Source organism: Nerophis ophidion, linkage group LG02 (assembly GCF_033978795.1).
Source record: "Nerophis ophidion isolate RoL-2023_Sa linkage group LG02, RoL_Noph_v1.0, whole genome shotgun sequence".
Lineage (NCBI taxonomy): Eukaryota > Metazoa > Chordata > Actinopteri > Syngnathiformes > Syngnathidae > Nerophis > Nerophis ophidion.
The window spans coordinates 42991415-43015352 of NC_084612.1; the positions used below are offsets into that span (position 1 = coordinate 42991415).

Consider the following 23938-nt stretch of genomic DNA (forward strand, 5'->3'; position numbering starts at 1 on the left):
CAACAAATGGCAATCATATGGTTATTGTCAGTACTATCAGAAAACAAAGACTAAAACGAACTACAACCAACGCTAGCAATGGTTGTATTGGTGAAAATAAGTACAGCATGCTTAGCAGCCTAATGTATGCCAAAAACTAAAGATGAGACATTTTACCAAGGTATGCCGATAGGATACTGTTTGAAACGTTTCAGATTGCCATGTAACTTGTTACATATAGTCCACAATATGCAAACACGAATGAGGAATTATTTTATCATGTAATTTGGCTATTTCCGTGTTTCACATTGCCATTCCACAGCCGTGCTAATGTTGGAACCCATTTCTTCAGACTATCAGCATATTGAGAACAAAATAGGCACTGACATGACCCATATCCTCATAGGTATTACTTGTCGAAATCTATTTTTCCCTGTCAGTTGGATGACACATCGACATACAGGCTAACGGGCACATATTTCCCCCGTTAGCCTATATGTCGATGTGTCATTGACCGCGCAAGCATGCTAAGCTTTAGTTGCATAAATATACTAGCTTTGTTAGACAAGATCATAGACGGTTTACATACAAAATGTTCTATTCCATTAGTTAAAAGTAATAAGAAAACATAAATGCCTTACTTACCCTTGCTTGATGCCAAACTAGAAAATTTAGCATCAGATGAAAACATTTTCTCCGCCTTTAATCGTCTCCATCTTTCAAAGGCATCCCTTATACAAAACCTTGTTTTGTTCCTGGATTTGTTGTGAATGAGTTGAGAGTCTCAACTAGGCCTTTTAGATTTACAAAGGTCTGACATGTTTAGTAACTTTACCAGTAGCAGTAGCTAGATGAAGATGGCGGTGCATAACTGGCAATCTGGATGTGACACACTCACAGACTTTTTAACTGCTCAAACGGTAGAGGGAGGACATCAAAATGAAAACAATAACAAAATGGTGGGACTGTAAATATAATTTTGGAATTAGTATATCACGGCTGAACTACCGTTGTCAGTTACAGAGGTATTCGAAAAGAACATGATTTATTAATGCATTTAAACACATCAGGGCCATATGGCTCTTTTAAATACATGTAGCAGTTGGAATCAAACTTAATGCAAAGGAGTAAAAAGAGGTTGTTTTTTTCACAAACACACTTAAAGGCCTACTGAAACCCACTACTATCGACCACGCAGTCTGATAGTTTATACATCAATGATGAAATATTAACATTGCAACACATGACAGTACGGCCGGGTTAGTTTACTAAATTGCAATTTTAAATTTCGCGCGAAGTATCCTGTTGAAAACGTCGCCATATGATGATGATGCGTATGATGACGCGTGCGCATGACATCACGGATTGTAGCGGACATTTTAATCCAGCAACGATTCCAGCTATAAGTCGTCTGCTTTAATCGCATAATTACACAGTATTCTGTTGCTGAATCTTTTGCAATTAGTTCAATGTATAATGGAGACGTCAAAGAAGAAAGATGTTGGTGGGAAGCGGTTAATTGCGGCCACCTTTAGCAAGACAAACACAGCTGGTGTTTCCTTGTTTCCTTGTTTACATTCCCGAAAGCTGACGGTGAAGGTTTACTATGGAACACAGCGGTCAAGCGAACATGGTTCCCTACCACATGTCTACCAGCAGGTTTTGGTGAGAAAATGGTCGGCTCTTTCCGTAGTTATGAGCGGAGAGATTGCGTCGTGCTTCCTGCAGCTGCGGACTCTCTTGCCTCCTCCCACCGGCCGCCCCCGACCGTCGGATGCTTACACCGTGGAGGAGGGGGAAAAATATATATATATATCAGCCTTGCCTCGTCGAGAAATGTGGCTTCCATCGAAGACACTGGCGGTCACCACACCCGTGGCCACACCCCTCCGACTTTCAGGTACGACCATATAATCTCACTAAAACACTAGTAACACAATAAGCAGATAAGGGATTTTCCAGAATTATCTCAGTCCTTCACACTCACTTTCCTCATCCACGAATCTTTCTCCTCGCTCAAATCGTTGCTTTCTCGGTCGAATCGCTCTCGCTGCTGGTGGCCATGATTGTAAACAATGTGAGGAGCTCCACAACCCGTGACGTCACACGCACATCGTCTGCTACTTCCGGTACAGGCAAGGCTTTTTTATTAGCGACCAAAAGTTGCGAACTTTATCATCGATGTTCTCTACTAAATCCTTTCAGCAAAAATATGGCAATATCGCGAAATGATCAAGTATGACACATAGAATGGACCTGCTATCCCCGTTTGAATAAGAAATTCTCATTTCAGTAGGCCTTTAAGTAAATGTACACATATACGTAGTATGTTGCATTTAAACTACTCATACAAGTATAATTCATCCAAAAATTGCTGAAGTAGTGTAATGGAGTAAAGGTAGCACATTACTACTCACATCTGGTAAATAGATAGTAACCCAGCCAAAGAACAGCATTATGCAATTGCGAAAACACCTTTCAATTCATTTGATTGATGACTTGTTTTTTTGTTCGGATTTGTCTTGCAGCTATCGTACTTACATGCGGCCCAGGTACAAAGTAGCCTATAAAATGGTGACACAGATGGAGTGGAAGTGTTGCCACGGTTACAGTGGAGAAGACTGCAACAATGGTCCAGTTGGAGGGACAGGAGTCTCCAGCAACCCTCAGTCCCAGCCAGGACAAGGAGGAAGTAGTTCGAGCACCGGACAAGGAGGCTTTAACACTGGCTTGGGACAGAATGGGGGACACGGCGGTAAGTGGATTATTACTTGCAATCTTTTGGCACAACAATTTAGCATGACCCTGAATCAGCAATACACGCGAAAGTAAGACAATTATATAGGCGGCCTCACTCAGATGGTACAGAGGCCATAAAGCAACTTGAGGGTTTTAAGTCCAGTTTCCACCATCTTAGTCACGGTCATTGTGTCCTCGAGCAAAACCATTCACCCACCGTTCTCCCAGTGTCGTTCACACTAGTGAATGAATGTGAATGAATATTTATTTGGTGGTGGTTGAAGAAGCTGTAGGCGCAAATCCCTCAGTCTACCCAAGGGCAGCTGTGGCTACAAATTTATCTTACCAACATCACTGTGTGACATCAGTGACTATGCACTTTCCATGCACTAAATTAGTCATACTTTTCTAAATTTCTCCATTTCCTTAGCTACGTTTGTAAATAAATTTAGTTTTCTTTTTTTCTCCAATCAATGCACTTCAAATGTTCATTTCTTTTTATTTGTAAAGCACATAAACAGTCTCTTCTTCATTCCAGTCTTTGCTTATGTTTTTATTGAACAGGATGTCATGGCCCGTTGCTTGGGTCGTGATTGTGATGTTTAGTTTGATCATATCCCCTTAGTTAAGTTTTATTTCAGTTTTTATGCCCCACATTGTTGCCATCAACACTATTTCTCTGGTTAGTGGTCAGGACGCACACCTGCTACTGATCGCTAATCCAAAATCAATTCATACCTGCCGCACCGTTTATTCAGCCCGGCAGTCTTGCTCGCTACACCCAACCGTTATGTTGGTGTTTTTCACCCACCAATTCTTTAGTGTGAGTTTATTTTTCGAGCTACGCCATATGACTGTCAGGCTAAGCTCTTAAACTTTTCCGTAGATTTTCGTGACATCAACGTGTTTATTTCTAGCCTTCGTCATTGGAATAAATATTTTTCTTACCTGCTTGGGGAAAAGACCACCGCAAAACATGCAACCCCAACGCAGCAGAAGACTGCCAGCAGGAAGTTTCCCCCACAAAGGGCATCTCCAAGGATAACTTCAACATGGGTTCAATCCTGGGCTTGGGATCTTTCTGTGTGGAGTTTCCATGTTCTCCCCGTGACTTCGTGGGTTCCCTCTGGGTACTCCGGCTTCCTCCCACCTCCAAAAACATGCACCTGGGGATAGGTTGATTGGCAACACTAAATTGACTCTAGTGTGTGAATATGAGTGTGAAAATGTTGTGTGTGTTGGCCTTGCGATGAGGTGGCGACTTGTCCAGGGTGTACTCTGCCTTCCGCCCGAATGCAGCTAAAATAAGCTCCAGCGACCCCCAGCGACCCTGAACAGGACAAGCGCTGGAAAATGGGATGGATGGATGGAAAAAAAAAACAGCACATACGTAGCATAAACGTATGAGACAAGTTTGGGTAGATTTGGACAAGTTGGTGAGGCCAACTTTACACAGGTCCCTAAGGCTAAATTCTTAAGCTTTCCCTTAGCTTGTTGTGCCATTGTTTGTATTTTTTGCCTTCATTGTTGGAATAAATATTGTTCTTACTGTCAGGGGAGCACCCTAACGTCCTTTCTGCATCATCTAACGACCACCGCAAAACATGTGACCCAAATCTAACACGGGATCCGCCTCTGGGTTATAACCTGCATTATGACACTGGCCCATACACGATAAGAAGTGTCCCCTGCGGCAGCACACACCCTCTTGAAAGTTCTGGATTCCGATCGCATAATCTAGGTGTGTTAGTCCGATTTTTCAAAAGCCAAACAAACAAACTAATGTTTTTCCAAGGGTTGTAGAATGCTTATTTAGAGTCGAACTGTTTGAGAAATCAGACTAATTTAGTGCATGGAAATGTAGTCACTGGCTGAGTCGATTGCGCAAATCAAAGAGCACGGCTGCTGTCAATCCGCCATATATTTGGTTTTGGTGTGGTTAAGGCAGAAAGTGGCCCGTTTTTCAAGTTGGTAGTTTTGGTGTGGTTACCGCCGACAGTAATCAGTTTTGCTCATTAAAATGACTGTTGATGCAGACCACCTTGTTCTGCCTAAAAGGTCTTGGCAGACGTCGTCATTGCTTAATCTGTTGTGACCATTTGTTGTCACCTGTCACATTGACTTGCATTGAAAATAGTGCAGAATAAATTGTTATTTGGTTTTTATTTGGATTTTGGATTTGGATTTTGTGCACTGTATAGATTTTCCGTGCGCAAAGAATGCAGTTCGGTATTGTGCAGGCGTGCATATTAGAGGGACCATTGCTAAAATTGCTTCACACTTAGTAACACTAACGCAATGAAACGTTAACATAAACATTTAAACCTATCGATATTCTCATTCATCAGGTCATTGTATTCTCATTGCATTCAATCAAGACATCTTGCCTCTCATCAGTTCATGTGCACAGACTTAGTTTTCGTACACAGCAGGGTAGGATATCCGATTCTGATTTTTTTAACCCAATCTTTTTATGTACTGTAGTCGTTCATTTTACAAAACAAATGCGATGTTTAATGTGAACACAATCCAACCCGCATGCAGACATTACGTTACACATGCTGCAGTGTTTATGGAAGTTAACGTGGCTTAGATTCCGGTAGGTCTTACTACTGGCAAATGTTTTCCAATTTCAGGGATTTTCTGCAATCTAAGTAAACATTTTCTGAACCTAATTATTAGCAAATTAATGGATGGATAGATGTACTTTAATCAATTGGTTATTTGGCATACTACTAGATGGAGCCTGCGTACCACTATTATACCACTAGTATATACCAGGGGAACGCACTTGAAGTTTGGCACATTTCTCTTAATTGTATTTTCCCATTAAGCCTATGGACACACCCACCCCACAAAAGTGAACCAATAGTTCATAAGTCGTGAATAAAGGCGGGTTAATTATTAGTAATGAGGCCAACCTTGCCATGATGCTTTTGGATTCTGGCTGTGTAAAAACCATGAAACAAGAAGTTTTCCTAAAACTTGTGAATGCCATTGAAATCCATGAAAAATGTAAAACTTAAAATTTTAAAAACCTGTATCCATCCAACATACAGATAGATGTATGTGTGTCATCATGGTGATGTTGTGTGTGTATGTACGCTACAACAGCTTCTTCTTCCTGGATGGATGTGAAAAATAGTCTGTCGAAAATAGATTAAACTTTGTTGTACTTATTTAGTGTTGCAATTCTCCTGTAATGTGTGAAATTAAGAGTTTTGTTTGGTACAAATGTTTGTGAAACTGAGGCGACTTTGTGTGTGCATGCGTGCGTGCTTGCATGTGCATGCATGTGCGAGTTGAAGAATTGACAGCTGACAGTGTGACATTAACTATCAAAAAAATCTAGCAAATCATCCATCCATCCATCCAGCCATTTCCTACCGCTTATTCCCTTTGGGGTTTCGGGGGGCGCTGGAGCCTATCTCAGCTACAATCAGGCGGAAGGCGGGATACACCCTGGACAAGTCGCCACCTCATCGCAGGGCCAACACAGATAGACAGACAACATACACACTCACATTTACACACAGGGCCAATTTAGTGTTGCCAATCAACCTTTCCCCAGGTGCATTTCTTTGGAGGTGGGAGGAAGCCGGAGTACCCGGAGGGAACCCACGCAGTCACGGGGAGAACATGCAAACTCCATACAGAAAGATCCCGAGCCCGGGATTGAACCCAGGACTACTCAGGACCTTTGTACTGTGAGGCAGACACACTAACCCCTGTTTCACCGTGCTGCCCTCTAGCAAATCAGTTGATTCCAATTAATAATTGTTTGTTATTAATTCTGCTTTCTACATTGTTGCCAATCTGTTTAACAAAACAAATGTTGATCAAATCCTCGTCCTTTTTATAGCATCTGATAAACAAGTACTGTATGTCTGTATTTTCTACTGAAAAGCAGCATGGATGGTGACCTTGCAGTCCAGCTGGCCAGCTGTATTTATAGGCTATGCGTAAACACCCCAGGATGTCCAAATTCGTTTGAATTATGCACAGTCGCCATGTGTTTTATGCAGTAATCACAGTCTCCTTCTCTTCCACTTAGTAAGAGACAAAGCCACGTGCATTTGGGTTTGTGATTGTTAAAATAGTTATGTTATGGTCCTTATTCATTAATCAATCATCAATGGATGTTTACATATGTATCCAATTGAAGCAATCAGAGTAGATTTGATATCCTTTTGAAAGTCGTTTTTTTACATTTTATTACTGTAAAAGGGGTTTAGACTGAAACCAAACTTCATGTGTGATATAATGTTTCACTTCCCTAGGCCGCTGGACTTATTCAAGCCTCAGAAGCGTGTAGGAGCAAAAGTATTTAAGTTGATGAGAGAATCCGTGCCAGATCAAGATTTGACAGGGAACGCCCACATTTAAAGGTTGCTCCACCCAAAGCGTGCATCATGAATGAAGGCCGCGGTGACAGACTTAAGTCAAGGGGGAAACGCTACACAGCCAAAATCTGCACAAATGCGCAGCCTTTTCCACTTAAACACATGGGAGAATAGATCCCAGCGCTGTGGATGACATAGGGGTTACAATCAGAAGCCAAGAAGTGCACGCCTTTACTGAACATAAACTCATTGGACAAAAACATCAAGTTCAGATGTGAGGTTGTCAAAGACAGTATGTTGCCTTGTCTGGAATGTGACGTCCACATTGGAGACAACAGCCGCACATACTGACCAATACCTACCTTTTGAGTCACACAATTCACTGGAACACAAGTTGGGTGTTACCAAAACCCTACAACATAGCTGATAACAAAAGTCTGTGGTTACCCCAGCTAGTCGTTCATAAAAAGTGCACCCGACTGTAGAAGAAACAGGAACAAAGCAGTTAAGGAGGGAATAAGGTGAAAACTATTGTCATTCCACATATATTAGGTCTATCAGAGAAACTCTAAAGATTTTTTAACCAACCCAACATTTCAGTACACCTCGCACCTGGCAACACACTGAGGCAACACTTTCTGCACCCTAAAGACCAAATATCCTACACCCAGGGAAAAAGCATGCTGTCCATGCAGTGACAAATGCACTGATTTACACTTTGGTGAAACAAAACAACCACTAAGCAGGCGCATTTAACAACACAGATGGCCAAACTGTTCAATTTAAGGCTCAGCTGTCTACCTGCACCTCAGAAAGAAACAACACTCGTATGAAGACAATCATCTGCATATTCTGGACAAGGAAAACTGATGGTTCAAAGAGACGGTGAGAGAAGCCATCCCTGATCAGAGGAGGTGGTCTGTGACACCACCTATATCTCACACACAAGTATGCCCTTTTAACCTATTCGAAGGGATTCAGCACTTTAGCCTTGTGACAAATTAAAAACAGGAAACAGACACTTTTTGGTTTCAGGTGTCTTCTTGTGCAAATCAGAATGTGTCCATGCACTAAATTAACCTGATTTCTCAAATAGTTTGGCTATGAATAAACATCCTATAACCCAGAAAACCTGAATCCGATTTTGTTCGGTTTTTGAAAAGTCGGATTAACACACCTGGATTATGCGATTTGAAACCAGATCTCTCGAGTGGGCCTGTGCCACCGGTGTGGGGCACTTCGTATCATGCATGCGCCAGTTTCAATGCGCTGGATGTAACCTGAAAGCAGATACCATTAAATAAAAAGAAGCGACAATTGTAATGATGAGGAAATTGTTTAATTAAAAGAACAGAACATTTTGAAATGCCTCGATGCGAGAAAAAAAGAAACAGAGATTTATAGGCCTACTGAAATGAGATTTTCTTATTTAAACGGGGATAGCAGGTCCATTCTATGTGTCATACTTGATAATTTCGCGATATTGCCATATTTTTGCTGAAAGGATTTAGTAGAGAACATCGACGATAAAGTTCGCAACTTTTGGTCGCTAATAAAAAAGCCTTGCCTGTACCAGAAGTAGAAGACGATGTGCGCGTGACGTCACCGGTGTGAGGGCTCCTCACATCGGCACATTGATTAAAATCATGGCCACCAGCAGCGCGAGCGATTCTGACCGAGAAAGCGACAATTTTCCCATTAATTGGAGCGAGGATGAAAGATTTGTGTATGAGGATAGTGAGAGTGAAGGACTGGAAGAAAAAAAAAAGACAGCAGTGGGAGCGATTCAGATGTTATTAGACACATTTACTAGGATAATTCTGTAAAATCCCTTATCTGCTTATTGTGTTACTAGTGTTTTAGTGAGATTATAAAGTCATACTTGAAAGTTGGAGGGGTTTGGTGACCGCCAGTGTCTCTGAGGGAAGCCATGGAGGAACCAAGAAAGTCGCAGCTCCCTCTTTGACAGCTGCAGGAAGAACGACACAAGCTCCGCTCATGTTTACGGTAAGAGCCGATTTATTACCACACTTTTCTCACCGAAACCTGCCGGTTGACATGTGGTAGAGAAATATGTTCGCTTGACCGCTCTGTTCCATATTAAAGCTTCACAACAAACAAAGAAACACCGGCCGTGTTTGTGTTGCTACAGCCGGCCGAAATACACCGCTTTCCACCAACAGCATTGTTCTTTGTAGTATCCATCATTAATTGAACAAATTGCAAAAGATTTAGCAACACAGTAGTCCAGAATACTGTGTAATTATGCGATTAAATCAGACGACTTTTAGCCGTGAGTGGTGCTGGGATAAAATGTCCGCTACAACCAATAATGTCACAAGCACGCGTCAACATAAGCGTCATCATTCCGCGACGTTTTCAACAGGACACTTCGCGGGAAATTTAAAATTGCAATTCAGTAAACTAAAAAGGCCGTATTGGCATGTGTTGCAATGTTAAGATTTCGTTATTGATATATAAACTATCAGACTGCGTGGTCGGTAGTGGTGGGTTTCAGTAGGCCTTTATTTAGGACTGTAGCTAATGGAAATATAAAATGTAGGCTTAATTAAGACTCCCGAATGAAATACGAATGGGATGAAAGAGAATGAAGCAAATATATTAAAGGCGAATTATAAAGCGTACACAAACCCCTACACAAACCTCTTCACGCTGCATTTGTGCTCTCCAAACTGATTAACAATAACTCTGTATTGGGCTGTGCGATATATCGATATACTCCATGTATCGCGAATTTGTCTCTGTGCGATATAGAAAATGACTATATCTTGATATTCAAGTATACGTTCTCACGCAGCTGCGGGCATTACACTACAGGCTCTTCCCACTCTTTCTTGTCTCTCCTTCTCACAGACAGCAAGTGCGCCTACTTACATACGTCACATACGTATACGCCATCGTGGAGCAGAGAGGTAGCAGCATGGGTAACGTTGGCTGTGGTGCGAGTGGTAATGCGAGAGAAATAAGGTGCGAATCTGGTAACAAATGTAGGAAGAATTAATTCCCAAGAGAAACAGCAAGGGGTCCATCGTCTGGCGGTGGTTTGGCTTCAAGCGGGAATATGTCGAACAGACAACCGTAATTTGTCAAGTGTGTGACAAAAGCTTTGCTACAAAAAGTACCATTACTGCTAAAAAGTAGCATCATTTGAAAAGTCACCTGCTAGAGAATGAAGACTGCTTACTCCGCATGTCAACATATCAATTTGGTGCCACACCCAACAAAATGTCGAGGCAACCATTTCCACATCAACATTGTATGAAAAAATAGTCAACAACATAAGGAGATAACGTCCGCAGTAACCTCCTACATAGCAATTTGATTTCCTATTATGCAGCTCATTGTCATTTGACAGTTATTGAAATATCTTGTGTGACATCATGCACAAAAGTGTACTTTATTTGTATTAAACTATTGTTGTGGCGTTCTGTACAAAAGGTGCACTTTAAAGACCTACTGAAACCCACTACTACCGACCACGCAGTCTTATAGTTTATATATCAATGATGAAATCTTAACATTGCAACACATACCAATACGGCCGGTTTAGTTTACTAAATTACAATTTTAAATTTCCTGCGGAGTTTCCTGTTGAAAACGTCGCAGAATGATGACGCGCTTTTGTGACGTTATTGGTTGGAGGGGACATTTTAGCCCAGCACCACTTATGGCTAAAAGTCGTCTCTTTTCATCGCGCAATTACACAGTAATTTGGACATCTGTGTTGCTGAATCTTTTGCAATTTGTTCAATTAATAATGGAGACGTCAAATAAGAATGCTGTTGGTGGAAAGCGGTGGATTGCAGCTGCCTTTAGCACCGAAACACAGCCGGTGTTTCTTTGTTTGTTGTGAAGCTTTAACACAGAGCGGTCAAGCGAACATGATTCTCTACGTCAACCAGCAAGTTTTTGGATGGGAAAATTGTGATATTAATTCAGCTCTTACCGGAGACTTGAGTGGATTTCGCGACCTCATCCTGCAGCTCAAAAAGGCAGCTGTGTTCTTGGCTCCTCGGCTTCTCTCTGAGACACTGGCGTTCACCGCAGCCATCCGACTTTCAGGTATGACTTTATAATCTCACTAAAATACTATTAACACAAAAAGCATATAGGGATTTTCCAGAATTATCCGAGTAAATGTGTCTAATTACATCTGAAACGCTTCCACTGCCGCGGCCTGGAGCCGTCGCCTTTTCTTTTTTTTGGGGCTCACATTATAAACAATGTGAGGATGTGAGTGACATCACGCGGACATCGTCTGCTACTTCCGGTACAGGCAAGGCTTTTTTATTAGCGACCAAAAGTTACAAACTTTATCGTCAATGTTCTCTACTAAATCCTTTCAGCAAAAATATGGCAATATCGCGAAATTATCAAGTATGACACAGAATGGACCTGCTATCCCCGTTTAAACAAGAAAATCTAATTTCAGTAGGCCTTTAATTTAGTGTTGTTTTGATATGTCATCTTAGTGACATCATTCACAAAAGTGCACTAATAGCTTGTTTTAAAATGTCTCTGACAACTTGCACTTTCTGTTTTGAAATGACATGAATGTTTGTGCCATTGCTAAATAACTGTTTAATAAATCCACTTTTGGTAAATTGACTTAGTTGTGATTTCCCTCTCTGCATGAAAGTTTAAAAAGAGCATATATTAATGCAGTATGAACAAGAATGTTTTAATGTAGACACATAGAATCATCATACTGCTGTGATTATACGCAAGTGTTAATTCAAGGCTAAGGCAACATATCGAGATATATATTGTGTATCGTGACATGGCCATATCGCCCTGGCCCTACTCTGTATTCCCCACAACTGGGAAGATAGTCAACAACAAATGCAACCTTCATGTGGAACAGCTTGAGCCGGTCTTTTCTTTTGGATTTAAAAGTCCTTCCATCAATCTACGGAGGCTTCTGAGTGAACTCAGAGAAAGTTTTGTTTCCATGATTCGCCGTCCAAAAATTCCTTCGTAAAACTCTTGCTTTGCTTCAGACCTGCCTCCAATACATTCTTGGTAATAGTATAATTTTCGTAGCACAATATAAGATAATTTCTTGATGCTGTCTGTTACTTTACATCAACATATCTTTAAGAAACATAATATTTGTAATCTGTGCAAATATTACAACGGACATCAGGTACAATTGAGCGAGGTTGTATACATTTAAGGAGCCGCAAATGCCTATTGTGACGTCATAGGTCCCCGAAAAAGCAATACATTTCTCTGCGCTAAAAGTAAATATGTGTGGGGGCATATATCCTTTTAGCGGGGTTTACATGGACACTGGGACTTTACATGTTGGTGTAAAAATACAAAAAAACTGACTTTGAGAGATTAGACTAATTTAGTGCATGGAAACAGTCATTTTATACAACTGAATAGAATTCTAATGAGGGTAATTCCATTATATCAACTGATATTGTGCTGGCAGCAGTGTCTTGAGTTGGTATAAGTCAACAGGTTTTGTTTTTAACATTGGCTATGGTTTTTAATATCCTTAGATGTTTTTTCAAAGTATTTATTTACAAAACAAAAAATCTCCCATGCCATGAAGTCTCAAAAGAAAGCGAGTAAAAGATGCTGAGACGCCTATACAGGGTTGGCTTCCATCATTCCATTTTCCACCAATTGTCCCCTTTGGGGTCACTCGGAGGTTGGAGCCTAACCGAGCTGCACTCTAGCGAAAGGCGGGGTACACCCTGGACAAGTCGCCACCTCATGGCAGGGCCAACACAGACAGACAGAAAACACACACCAGGGCCAATTTAGTGTTGCCAATCCACCAATCCCCAGGTGCATGTATTTGAAGGTGGAAGGAAGCCAGATATTCCGAAGGGAACTCACACAGTAATTGGGAGAGCATGCAAACTCCGCACTGAAAGACTTGGGAATCGAACCCAGGACCTTTTTATTGTGAGGCATGAGCACTAACCACTGCATCACTGTGCTGCCCTTCCTCTAAACCTGCACAGTCCAAAAAAGAAACCAAATCATAAATTAAATACCCTTTTGCAAAAAATACTTTAAACATGACAGCCGGTCCTACCAGGCAAGAAGTAAAGAAAAAAAGACAACACACTGCAGCACTGGCCATACAACAGTAGCCAATCGGAAGCAACTGAGCTTCCCTGAAGTGTGGGCTGACATGTGCGTTTTCTGCGAGCCTAACTTTGGACACTATTGTCGGCACTGACTTTGTCTTTCTTTTTTAGGAAGGGTGGATAGTGAAAAAATGAGGCAGTTGGAGGACAAGATCCATACTCTGACCAAAACTATTGAGGACCTGCAGTCGACAATGATTTCCATGAACGAGCACTTTAAGGGAGGGGCCAACAAACCTGGTTTCAGTGGCAGCGGCGGTATCTCCTCCGGAGGAAGAAACCCTGCTGATGCAGCTCAGCCCGAAATCAAAGAAACTATTCACAGCATTCAAGCTAAACTGGATCAGCTCGACAATCGCACTCAGGTGAGGTGGTGTCCACTTTTAAACTACAGTCAAACCTGTGTTAGCGGCCAAAAATATTTCCCCTGCAGAGAAAAGTAGTGATATAAGCATGAGCCACCTGTTTAAAGGCCTACTGAAACCCACTACTACCGACCACACAGTCAGATAGTTTATATATCAATGATGAAATCTTAACGTCGCAACAGATGCCAATACGGCCTTTTTAGTTTACTAAATTGCAATTTCAAATTTCGCGCGAAGTATCCTGTTGAAAACATCGGTATGATGACGCGTATGATGACGCGTGCGATTGATGTCTTGAATTGTGGCGGACATTTTTTTCCAGCCCGATCCAAGCTATAAGTAGTATGCTTTAATCGCATAATTACACAGTATTCTGGACGTCTGTGTTGCTGAATCTTTTGCAATTTGTTCAATTAATAATGGAGAAGTCAAAGAAGAAAGATGGAGGTGGGAAGCGGTGTATTGCAACTGCCGTTAGCAACACAAACACAGCCGGTGTTTCCTTGTTTACATTCCCGAAGGTGAAACCTTTACTATGGAAAGGAGCGGTCAAGCGAACATGGTTATCGACCACATGTCAACCGGCAGGTTTCGGTGAGAAAAATGTGGTAATAAGTCGGCTCTTACCGTAGACATGAGCGGAGCTTGTGTCCTCCTGCAGCTGCGTACTCTCTTACCTCCTCCCACCGGAGACACTGGCGGTCACCACGCCCGTGGCCACACCCCTCTGACTTTCAGGTACCATATAATCTCACTAAAACACTAGTAACACAATAAGCACATAAGGGATTTTCCAGAATTAGTTAACATATTAGCTAATGCAAATGACGTTAGCGTAAATACATTACCATTGCACGTATGAAAACACTACTATCAAACATGTGACGGTTTAGTAATTTTGAATTGTTTTAGCCATATTGTAAAACTTACAAATGCTTCTCGGACTGATAAATGAAAAAAACATACGAATAGAAACGCTATGGAAGTCTAGAAGGTGGAATGGCACTTGTACTTGTGGTGCAAAGCCTTAAACAAAGGGAAATAGTGTACCCCCGGAATATGCATTGAGCAAACGCATCCAAATGATGGCGCTATAGCACAAACAGTAACATACCTTTTCAATGTCTCTTTGTGTTTTATGAAAACTATTTGTTGAATACAAAACATTACGGCCGTAAACAAAGAAAAATCCAGAAATTAGTCACACCGTTCTATAAACCACAGGATTCAAAGCATAGGAGCAAAGTAGCGGCTTATAGTCCGAAATTTACGGAACATGATTACCCTTACCTCCGCATGCACGCCTGCGCAAACAAACACTTTCCCCCAACTTTCACCGAATCAGCAAGCAGAAAAAAAATGCCATATTGGTAGGAAAAAAAACACAAGTTAATTTGTTTCTGCTCTTCGGCAGGATGAAACAGGAATTAGCAAGTACATGGGAAGTAGACAGCATTTTACAGCGTTTCCAAAGATCTCGAAAGACAACAAGTCGATGACAACCATGGTATTAGTTTTATAAAATGCTGCAAGCGAGAAGAAAACTGAACAGCCAAAGCACAGAGATTCTGTCTGTGAAGTGAATACTTCAGGTACAGAATGTCAACATACTGTACATCTGGAACTCTGTCCTTTGTTATGACTAACTCAATAAACCTAAAAAGCACATTTTTTTGTGTTGAATTGTTCAATATCCCTGTGACAAAAAATTTCAGTAAGGCTTAAAGCCAGCAACTAATTTTAGCTTCTGCTTCTTCTGCCAAGATGGCCATTAAACTATAAACTAGTCATGGGATTTCCTGAATTCTATAGAAGGTGACGTTTAAAATAATTAATGTAATACTATATAGTGTGTATTCAGTGTACATCTTGTATATCAGTGAAGATGTAGTAGCCAGTGAAAGCATGATGGTGGTAGTATTATGCTATGGGTTTGTTTTGCTTCCAATTCAACTGGTGCTTTAAATGGGACAATGAAAAAGGAGGTTTACCTCCAAATTCTTCAGGACAACTTAAAATCATCAACAGGACAATGACCCAAAACACATGTCAAAAGTGGTAAAGGAATGGCTAAATCAGGTTAGAATTAAGGTTTTAGATTGGCATTCCCAAAGTCCTGACTTAAACGTGTGGACAATGCTACAAAAAACAAGTCCATGTCAAAAAAACTAAACATTTAGCTGAACTGACAATGCTACAAAAAACAAGTCCATGTCAAAAAAACAAAACATTTAGCTGGACTGCACACATTTTGTCAGGAAGAGTGGTCAAAAAATTCAACCAGAAGCTTGTGGATGGCTACCAAAAGCGCCTTATTGCAGTGAAACTTGCCAAGGGACATGTAACCAAATCTTAACATTGCTGTATGTATACTTTTGACCCAGCAGATTTGGTCACATTTTCAGTAGATCCATAAGAAATTCATAAAAGAACCAAACTTCATGAATGTCTTTTGTGACCAACAAGTATGTGCTCCAATCACTCTATCACAAAAAAATAAGAGTTGTAGAAAGTATTGGAAACTCAAGACAGCCATAACATTATGTTTTTTTACAAGTGTATGTAAACTTTTTAATCATGTTGGTGGTAATTTTATTACCTGGGACTCCTGGAACTGGGGAGCTACGGTGTATCGGATATATGAATTACAACATTAGCCTTGTTTAAATTGACCCAAATAATCATAATAAAGGCCCAATCAAATTAAAAATGCTTTGTATAAACACGTCGATGAGAAGATTTTGATCCAATACGGTTCATTCGAAATTATAATGAATTCTGAACAAGTGGGGTGGTGTATATCAAATGTTATTCCGAACAATGTCCATATACACACCTATTTTGAACCTGTCTTTGTGGTTTGGGGAATATTACCTTCACTGTGCATATGTGCAACGTCACATATTGTTACATATTTTTGCCTCTGAGACAGACAGAGAATTATTTCACTGAAACCATCGACCAAAAAAGAACCCCTGGATTCGGCTTCCTACTACCAAGCTAATAGTCTAAACCAGTGATTTTCAAACTGTAGTAGGTGCAGCGCTAAAGGTATGCAGGCTCATTCTAGTGGAATGCCAAAGAATCACTTAATTAAATATTGAAACACAATGTTACTGTTTAAACTGTGTGTAATGTTACAGTGGCCAAAACTAATAAATAAGCTTGTTAAATAAAACCTCTGCCTTGTTTTTAATTAGTATGCAGGTCTACTACACTACTGTCATTTAATGTTGGTCATTATGGTGGCAGTTAGAAAGCCCAGTGTCTTTTGAGGTGGTACTTTGTGAAAAAAGTTTGAAAACCACTGGTCTATACAGTAAAGGTGGTTCTGACCTCCCAGCTTTCAGTCTTACTGTTTGTTAGATGAATTAATAGGAGATCGATCATTGTCGAACTTGTCTTTCAATGGCGTGGAGGTTGGTTTGGATGAGGAACATGTTAACACACCAGAGTACAACAACGCATGAACCGATCAATTTGTATAATGTCCATGTTAACACTGGTATTGGAGTTCCGATCAAGCCAGTTTTAAATCAGATTGGGGAAATTTTGCACTTGTACAGATAGCTATTTAGAAGCAGTTTTCCAACATGATCAGAAGACCAAACACCGTAAGTATTTTTCTGAGGATGATGAAGTATTCAATAAAAAAGAAAGTCATAATGCGTGAGATTATTTGTCTGGACACTCCATTTCATGTCTACTGTAATTTTTGGCCACAAGATAACTTGAGACGTATTCAAAAAAACAGGCAAAATTATGGCAAAATAATTGCTGAAAAACTGAATCACACAATATTTTAAAATTATCAACAACATCATGCATTTGTCTCAGTTTATGTTTTTGTCTGATCTTCCCACTTCTGTGTGTGTTTCCAACACAATTTTCATAATTTATACTGTATATTATTAACAATATTATTTTATTACGACATTTTTCAGTTACATGTCTTCTTATTATTGCTCTTGTGCAGGCTCACGATAAAACCCTGGTCAGTATCAACAACCACCTTGTAAACGGAAAAGGTAATGATTTGGAAGGAGGTCTTCCTGGAGGAGGTGTGAGTGGAAAAAGCCTAAACTTGCTGAAAGAAGATATCCTGAAGGAGCTGGAGAGAAGAGTTTCACTATCATGTTCTTCCTGTCAGGTATCACTCTTACTGTTATTATTATACACTCTATATTCTTGCTTGTACCCTTCATATGTATTGGGTTTTTTTAGAAGTACCGTATTTTTGGACTATAAGGCGCTCTTAAAATCCTTTCATTTTCTAAAAAGCAACAGTGTACCTTATTACCCGGTGCACCTAATTTACGTACTGTGGTTGTGCTTACCGACCTCGAAACGATTTTATTTGGTACATGATGTTATGATAAGTCTGACTAGTAAATGGTAGTCACACATACGAGATACACCTAGACTGCAAGTTGACACCTGCACTCAATCTGTAAAAATGTTTTGATACAACTTTGGTAAGCTCCAAAGCCGCACCGTTTGATGGAATGCAGAACATTACGGCTACCGTAGTCAGGCGGACTGTGCTTCAAAATACGGTTATTATTATGGTGTGTGTACAAGGACCCCAAAATGGCACCTATTAGAAGATATTTTATCTGGTGTTTTGTTTTGCAATATCATACCAACTTTTTTTTACCTATTGGTAGCTGCTGATGTGTATTTGGGATCTGCATAAGTCTCCAAAATTTGCACGCGTCTGCCATCGTCCGCGCAGTAGTCGACAAGCTTACTCTTTCTCTATCTTCTTGTTATGGGGCATTCATCCTCCACTTTTTTTTCTATTTCTGACATAAAGTAGCTTGCAGTTCTAACTTATATCTGTCAGTAGACTCTACGGAAGCGCAAAAAACTACCGGTACTACAAAGATGACGGAGAGAAGACGCTGTCGAAGTTGAATGGTTATTTGGTCCAAATTTTATATTTGACCTAATAACCATCATTACATTTTAGGTAGACCACAAGGAAGTGTTTTAAGAGTAAAACAAATATATATCTAATACATCCCCTCTAATGTGTCTTATAATGCGGTGCGCCTTTTGTATGAAAATAGAATTGAAAAGACACGCTCATCGGCAGTGGGCCTCATAATCTGCTGTGCCCTACGGTCCTAAAATACAGTACATAAATAAGACGTAAATTCACTGTAGACTATTGTTCAGGCTGGCGTGGAGGACCTACAAAGGCAGCAGCGGGAAGATCGTGAAAGAATCCGGGCTCTGGAGAAGCAGCTCAATGCTATGGATGTTCGTCATCGGCAGGGCATTGATGGGCTGCGGCAGGAGGTGGCAACTTCAAGGGAATGCTGTGACGGCATCGACAATCTTAGAAACCGCATCACAGATACCGAGCGCAAGATCAGCACAGGGGCCGAGAACTTTGATATTCTTCAAAACCGCCTCAACAATGTGCTCAGAGGAGGAAGTAGCAGCGGTGATAAGGACGGAGGCTTCAGAGGCGGGGAAATTGGTGCCGGAGGTAGCCTTGGTGGTGGCAGAGGGGATTTGGTAGTAACACAAGATAAACTGAACAACTTACTGAAAGATTTGGAACGGCGGGTCAATAACACTATGGAGCAAACAGAGCAAAGCTGTGAATACCTGGAAAATGATTTGAAGGATTACTTCCATAAAGACCTCGCTGACCTCAGGACTGTGTTCCTGGACCGCTTCGACGATCAGGCCTTCAGGATCGCAGATGTGGAGCTGGACGTGGGGCTTGTAAAGCAGAGAGTGGCCGAGCATGACAAGACACTATCAAAGCTGGAAAACACTACCTTCCTCCTGAATAGGGAGCTGAAGGAGTGTGGCTGTGGAGACTCGGTGGCAAAAGGAGGAGGAAATACCATCAATGATGGTAGCACAGGTGACACTGGGGTTGACAGAGGTGACACAGGGGGTAGCAGAGGTGGCACTGGTGGTGGCAGAGGTGAAACCGCTGATGACAGAGGTGGCGGTGGTGGTGGCAGAGGTGACAGTGGTGGTGGTGGCAGAGGTGACACAGGTGGAGGCAGAGGTGGCACAGTTGGAGGCAGAGGTGGCACTGGTGCAGGTGGCGAAGGAGGTGTGACAATAGGAGGAGGAGAAGGATCATCTGAGTTCGGAGGAGGAAGAGATAATTTCACAAAGAAATCATTGGAGTGGAGAGTGGTCGCCAACGAGGATCAGATCAGACATTTCAACACGAGAATCAAAGACCTATCTGTGTCTGGAGACACTCTTAATGACAAGGTAAATATAACCTTTATTTTGAACTACTGAGAAAAAGTTTTCTGCTTTTAGTTCCTTCATGGGCAAAAATAAACTATTATTTGGCATAACGGTTTAGAAAGGCTTCTAATTTGGATATATGCAGTAACATATTGCATCGTTTCTGGTTTTATAATTTCTTCAAAATTTTTATTAATCTACATGTTGTAACATGGTTCTATCTACACTTCTTTTTACGTAATAAGCACTTATTCTTTTATTGTTTGGATACTAGACTTTAGCTTTAGTATAAGTATTGATCCAATACCAAGTCGTTGCAGAGGGAGTATTAACCATACCAGTGCTAATGTTAATACTTCACATTTTCAAGATCAGTGAATGATCAAATTTTTCTTCACAATCATATACGGACAAAAACAAGGGATGGCAGTGTAACAATATCAATCACATATCAGGATTATGTCTGTATTCTCTCTTACAACATACAATATGTTGAGCAAAATAACCTAACAAAAAAAACAAAAAAATTACTCTGCTTTTGCCCTCAAAGTCCTCCTGTGTCCAACAATAACAAAAAGGTAGAAAAAATAAATAAAAAGTATATATATATATATATATATATATATATATATATATATATATATTGTCATAGTAAAAAATATGAATCTAATCAATGCAGTTTTGACCATATGCTGATACTATACTTGGTATCATAGATGTCAACATTTGTACTGATTTGCCCATCTCTGACTACTACATTGAAGAGCTTTTGTTAAGAGGTTAGCATGATTTCTTGTATCCTTTTACAGTGTGTAGTGTAGCATGTTTAGCTAATCATGTTTACCTATGCAACTCTTGCTTACTTTTGTGTTTACTATTATATTTTGCCTTATAAACTGTTGATGTTGCTTTGGTTGGTTGAATTTTTGTACAACCTTTTTTTGGGGCCAAGGCAAATCTAGATTTTTTTTTCTGCAAAATGTCACATCTTCCTCTTCTTATAAGTGATCATGCAAATGTCTAATGTACAATTTAAAAACGTGGTGTGCCCTATGAAGAACTAATGTAGTAAAATACAAGTATTTACAGTATCTTTAAAGTCAGGCAGGCCTTAGGCAGTAACAATTGACTAATTACTGTCGGAAACTCGCATGGCTTCAGTAGTAGTGACCCCAAGATGCATGAAACAGGAGAACGACGTGCAAGTAAGAGTTTTTATTATACCCAAACAAGGAGAAGTCATGCATCCAGCGTAAGGTCCCTAACATAGTCAATCCTCGAGCACTGGGGAACAGGCAGAGCAGGCATAAATAGCAGTTTTCTTGGAATTCGCAATGTTGTGACGGTGCCAATTCACACCAGCTAAGGAATTCCCCACAAATTATGCGCGTCCTTGCAATTTTGCCCAATTCCTGAAAGTTCCCCCGCACAATTTTGTTCAATCGAATTTGTCCCTCTGCAGCACTCAAATGCACACTGCATTTTAGTATTGGCAAAATTATAATCTTTATAAAGTTAGACGTACAGACATAAATTGGATGTTGTATAAAATCATTTTCAAAAAACTATCAGATGATATTTAACTATTGTAGATAATTCTGCCATATTTACTGTGATGCTTTTGCTCATTTGTTTATCGACATGCATTGTCCTAATCAAATAAAGTTATTCAATACGGAGCTTCACATGGGAACCAAAACTTCTGGATAGAATAAAATTCTTTATGTAAACAAAAATGTAATAATAAAACATTAAGTCCAGCTTTGGAGATCGATAAAGTACAATCTTGTTTCTTCTGTATCTAATACAATACTCCTGTACATAAAAATGTAGCATTGGGAGGTCTCTATAGTTTAGCGAGTGAATAAGCGCAGGCGTTTCCACTGTTGGAAACAACATCTTAAGCGACGTGCAGAGCGACCACTTTAGTGGGTTTTCCACTGTGCTTCTTTCTTATGGTACCTTTTTTTAATTGAATCACTACGGTAAGCTTATTTTTAGCGGGAGTTTGTTTGTTGTTATCTTCTTGTTCGATATTTAAAAAGTTCCATTTCCCCCACTCAGTTGAATACTTGTTTCAGATGCTGGAATAAGTTTTTTGTGCTAAAGCCTTTTTTTAAACCACGTTTGCAGCATGGAGTCATTTGTTCCATGCCTGTTGCCGCAAAACCAAACCACTGACAACACTATTCTTTTCATTGGAACAAACGTATTGCTCTTGTACGCGATAGCATTAGCCATGTTGTGCTGTGTGTGTGAATTTCCCTCAGAGAATAAGGAAGAGGGTAGAAGCTCCTGGGTGCACAAATATGCCAGAGCAAGAAGAGAAAAACATTGTTTTATATGTTTAAAATCGTCTGCAAAAAAAACTTGAATTTATCGGTAAAGTTGATTTATCGCCCAGGCCTATTTAAATATTTAGCAACACACAGACATCCTCACTTTCTCGTTTACAATAACAGAGATGCGAACATGTGATGAAAAAAATCATACCCATACATCACTCTCAACTGGAGATGTGGATCGTATCGGGGCTGATATTTAGCAGGGGTTTTTAACTGTGCGGTGATCAGCTGAAGAGCTGCAGATGAGCATGTGAAAGATTCCTTCAAAAGGGAGGCATGCTCTGGGAGACACAATTACATTTCAATATTCCTTGTTATATACATGCTGGACGGAGATGGGCTCGTGAATTCCAGGAGCGAGGATGCATTTTTTGCCAAAACACCGGCTTAAATTTCAGAGCAAGATTAACAAGCATGTCATGGGGAAGCCACTCATAATATACCAATTCTTAACACCGTGACGGAAAATAAACGTAACTATCTTTAATGCACCATTATCACTGGAGGATTAGAGGAAAATGAATGGGTACACACGTACAAACCAAGCAAGATGACACGAGTAACTAACCGCTAAAGCTAAATAGAATCAGGATCAGGGGCCAGAAATGTTTATCAGGCCACCCCTGATTTCAAGAGTTTGCAAAACTTTGTAGCGGAATTCAAGTGCTAGACATAAATGAAAGTTTAAGAAGTAAACAATAAAATTTGCTGTGCATAAAATCCTGTCTGACTGCGCTAACAAAAATGTCCCAGAATAATAGCTTACATATTGACTGATATTATTTTGTAATTTAAAAAAAAAATGTATGCAATTTTCAAGTTTGCAAGTTCCAATAAAAATACACCTTCACTTTCAAAAGGTTTAATGTTGAAGAGAAAAATTTAAGTCAATTAGTATTTTGTAACATATTTGAGACATTTTCAATATTTAACTGCAGATTGAATCAACTCGAATCGGGTCTAATAATTGTTTGCCCCCGCAACCTAAAGTGCCGGACTGATTTCGACATGCCTGAAAGTCTTGAGGTAAAACGGTGCATCTCTTTGGTCGTCATCATGTTGCGCTACCTAAACTTGGAGCATGGATATACTATATGCCAACATGTTGACGTACACATTTAGCCCAATTGAGTTCAGCTCCGATTTAAGCAGACTCAAATGTCATTACTCCTGATAGTTACTCCTGATAATTACTGTACGTAATTGTAATAATACGTTTTAATAGATTTAGTCTCAGATCTCCAAATAAACGTAACTCGCAAAGACAAGATGACATGAATATTAACATGAAATCATTCCATCATTTAGGTAGTGGACCTGAGCCATGATGTCCGTAAGATTAAGGCTTTGACTGGTGATCACGGTGAACATTTCAACCGTATTGTGACAGAGGTGGATTTGCTCGGACAAGACTGTTTACTCTGTGGGACGGTGGAAGATGAATTACGGAAGCTGCAGAACCAATCCAAAGATGAACTGGGCCGCCTGCAGAACCACTTGAACAGACTCCAGCTTAGTGTGGACTCTGGGGGTGCCTGCAACCAGATCTGCTCCCACTTACAGGATGAAGTTCACCTTCTGCGAAAGGATGTCGCACGGTGCACCAGTCAATGTAAGAGGCTTTCATCAGAGCACTAAGTCACACAAATAAAATGTACTTAACTAAAAATACTAAACCCAAAACCAGTTAAATTGGCACGTTGTGTAATTCATAAATAAAAACAGAGTACAATGATTTGGAAATCCTTTTCAACCTATATTCAAATGAATAGACTGCAAAGACAAGATACTTATTGTTCGAACTG

At 40.3% G+C, this 23938-nt stretch overlaps 1 protein-coding gene across 1 annotated transcript in view; it reads left to right on the forward strand.

Moving 5' to 3' along the window:
• Positions 1–23938, forward strand: part of LOC133541084 (EMILIN-1-A-like) — a 103755-nt gene that overhangs the window by 48017 nt on the left and 31800 nt on the right. The window contains exons 3-7 of the mRNA XM_061884175.1: positions 2508–2734; positions 13304–13557; positions 17537–17710; positions 18742–19809; positions 23442–23745. Of these exons, the coding sequence (XP_061740159.1) occupies positions 2508–2734; positions 13304–13557; positions 17537–17710; positions 18742–19809; positions 23442–23745 (2027 nt within the window). The remainder of the gene's footprint in view (positions 1–2507; positions 2735–13303; positions 13558–17536; positions 17711–18741; positions 19810–23441; positions 23746–23938) is intronic.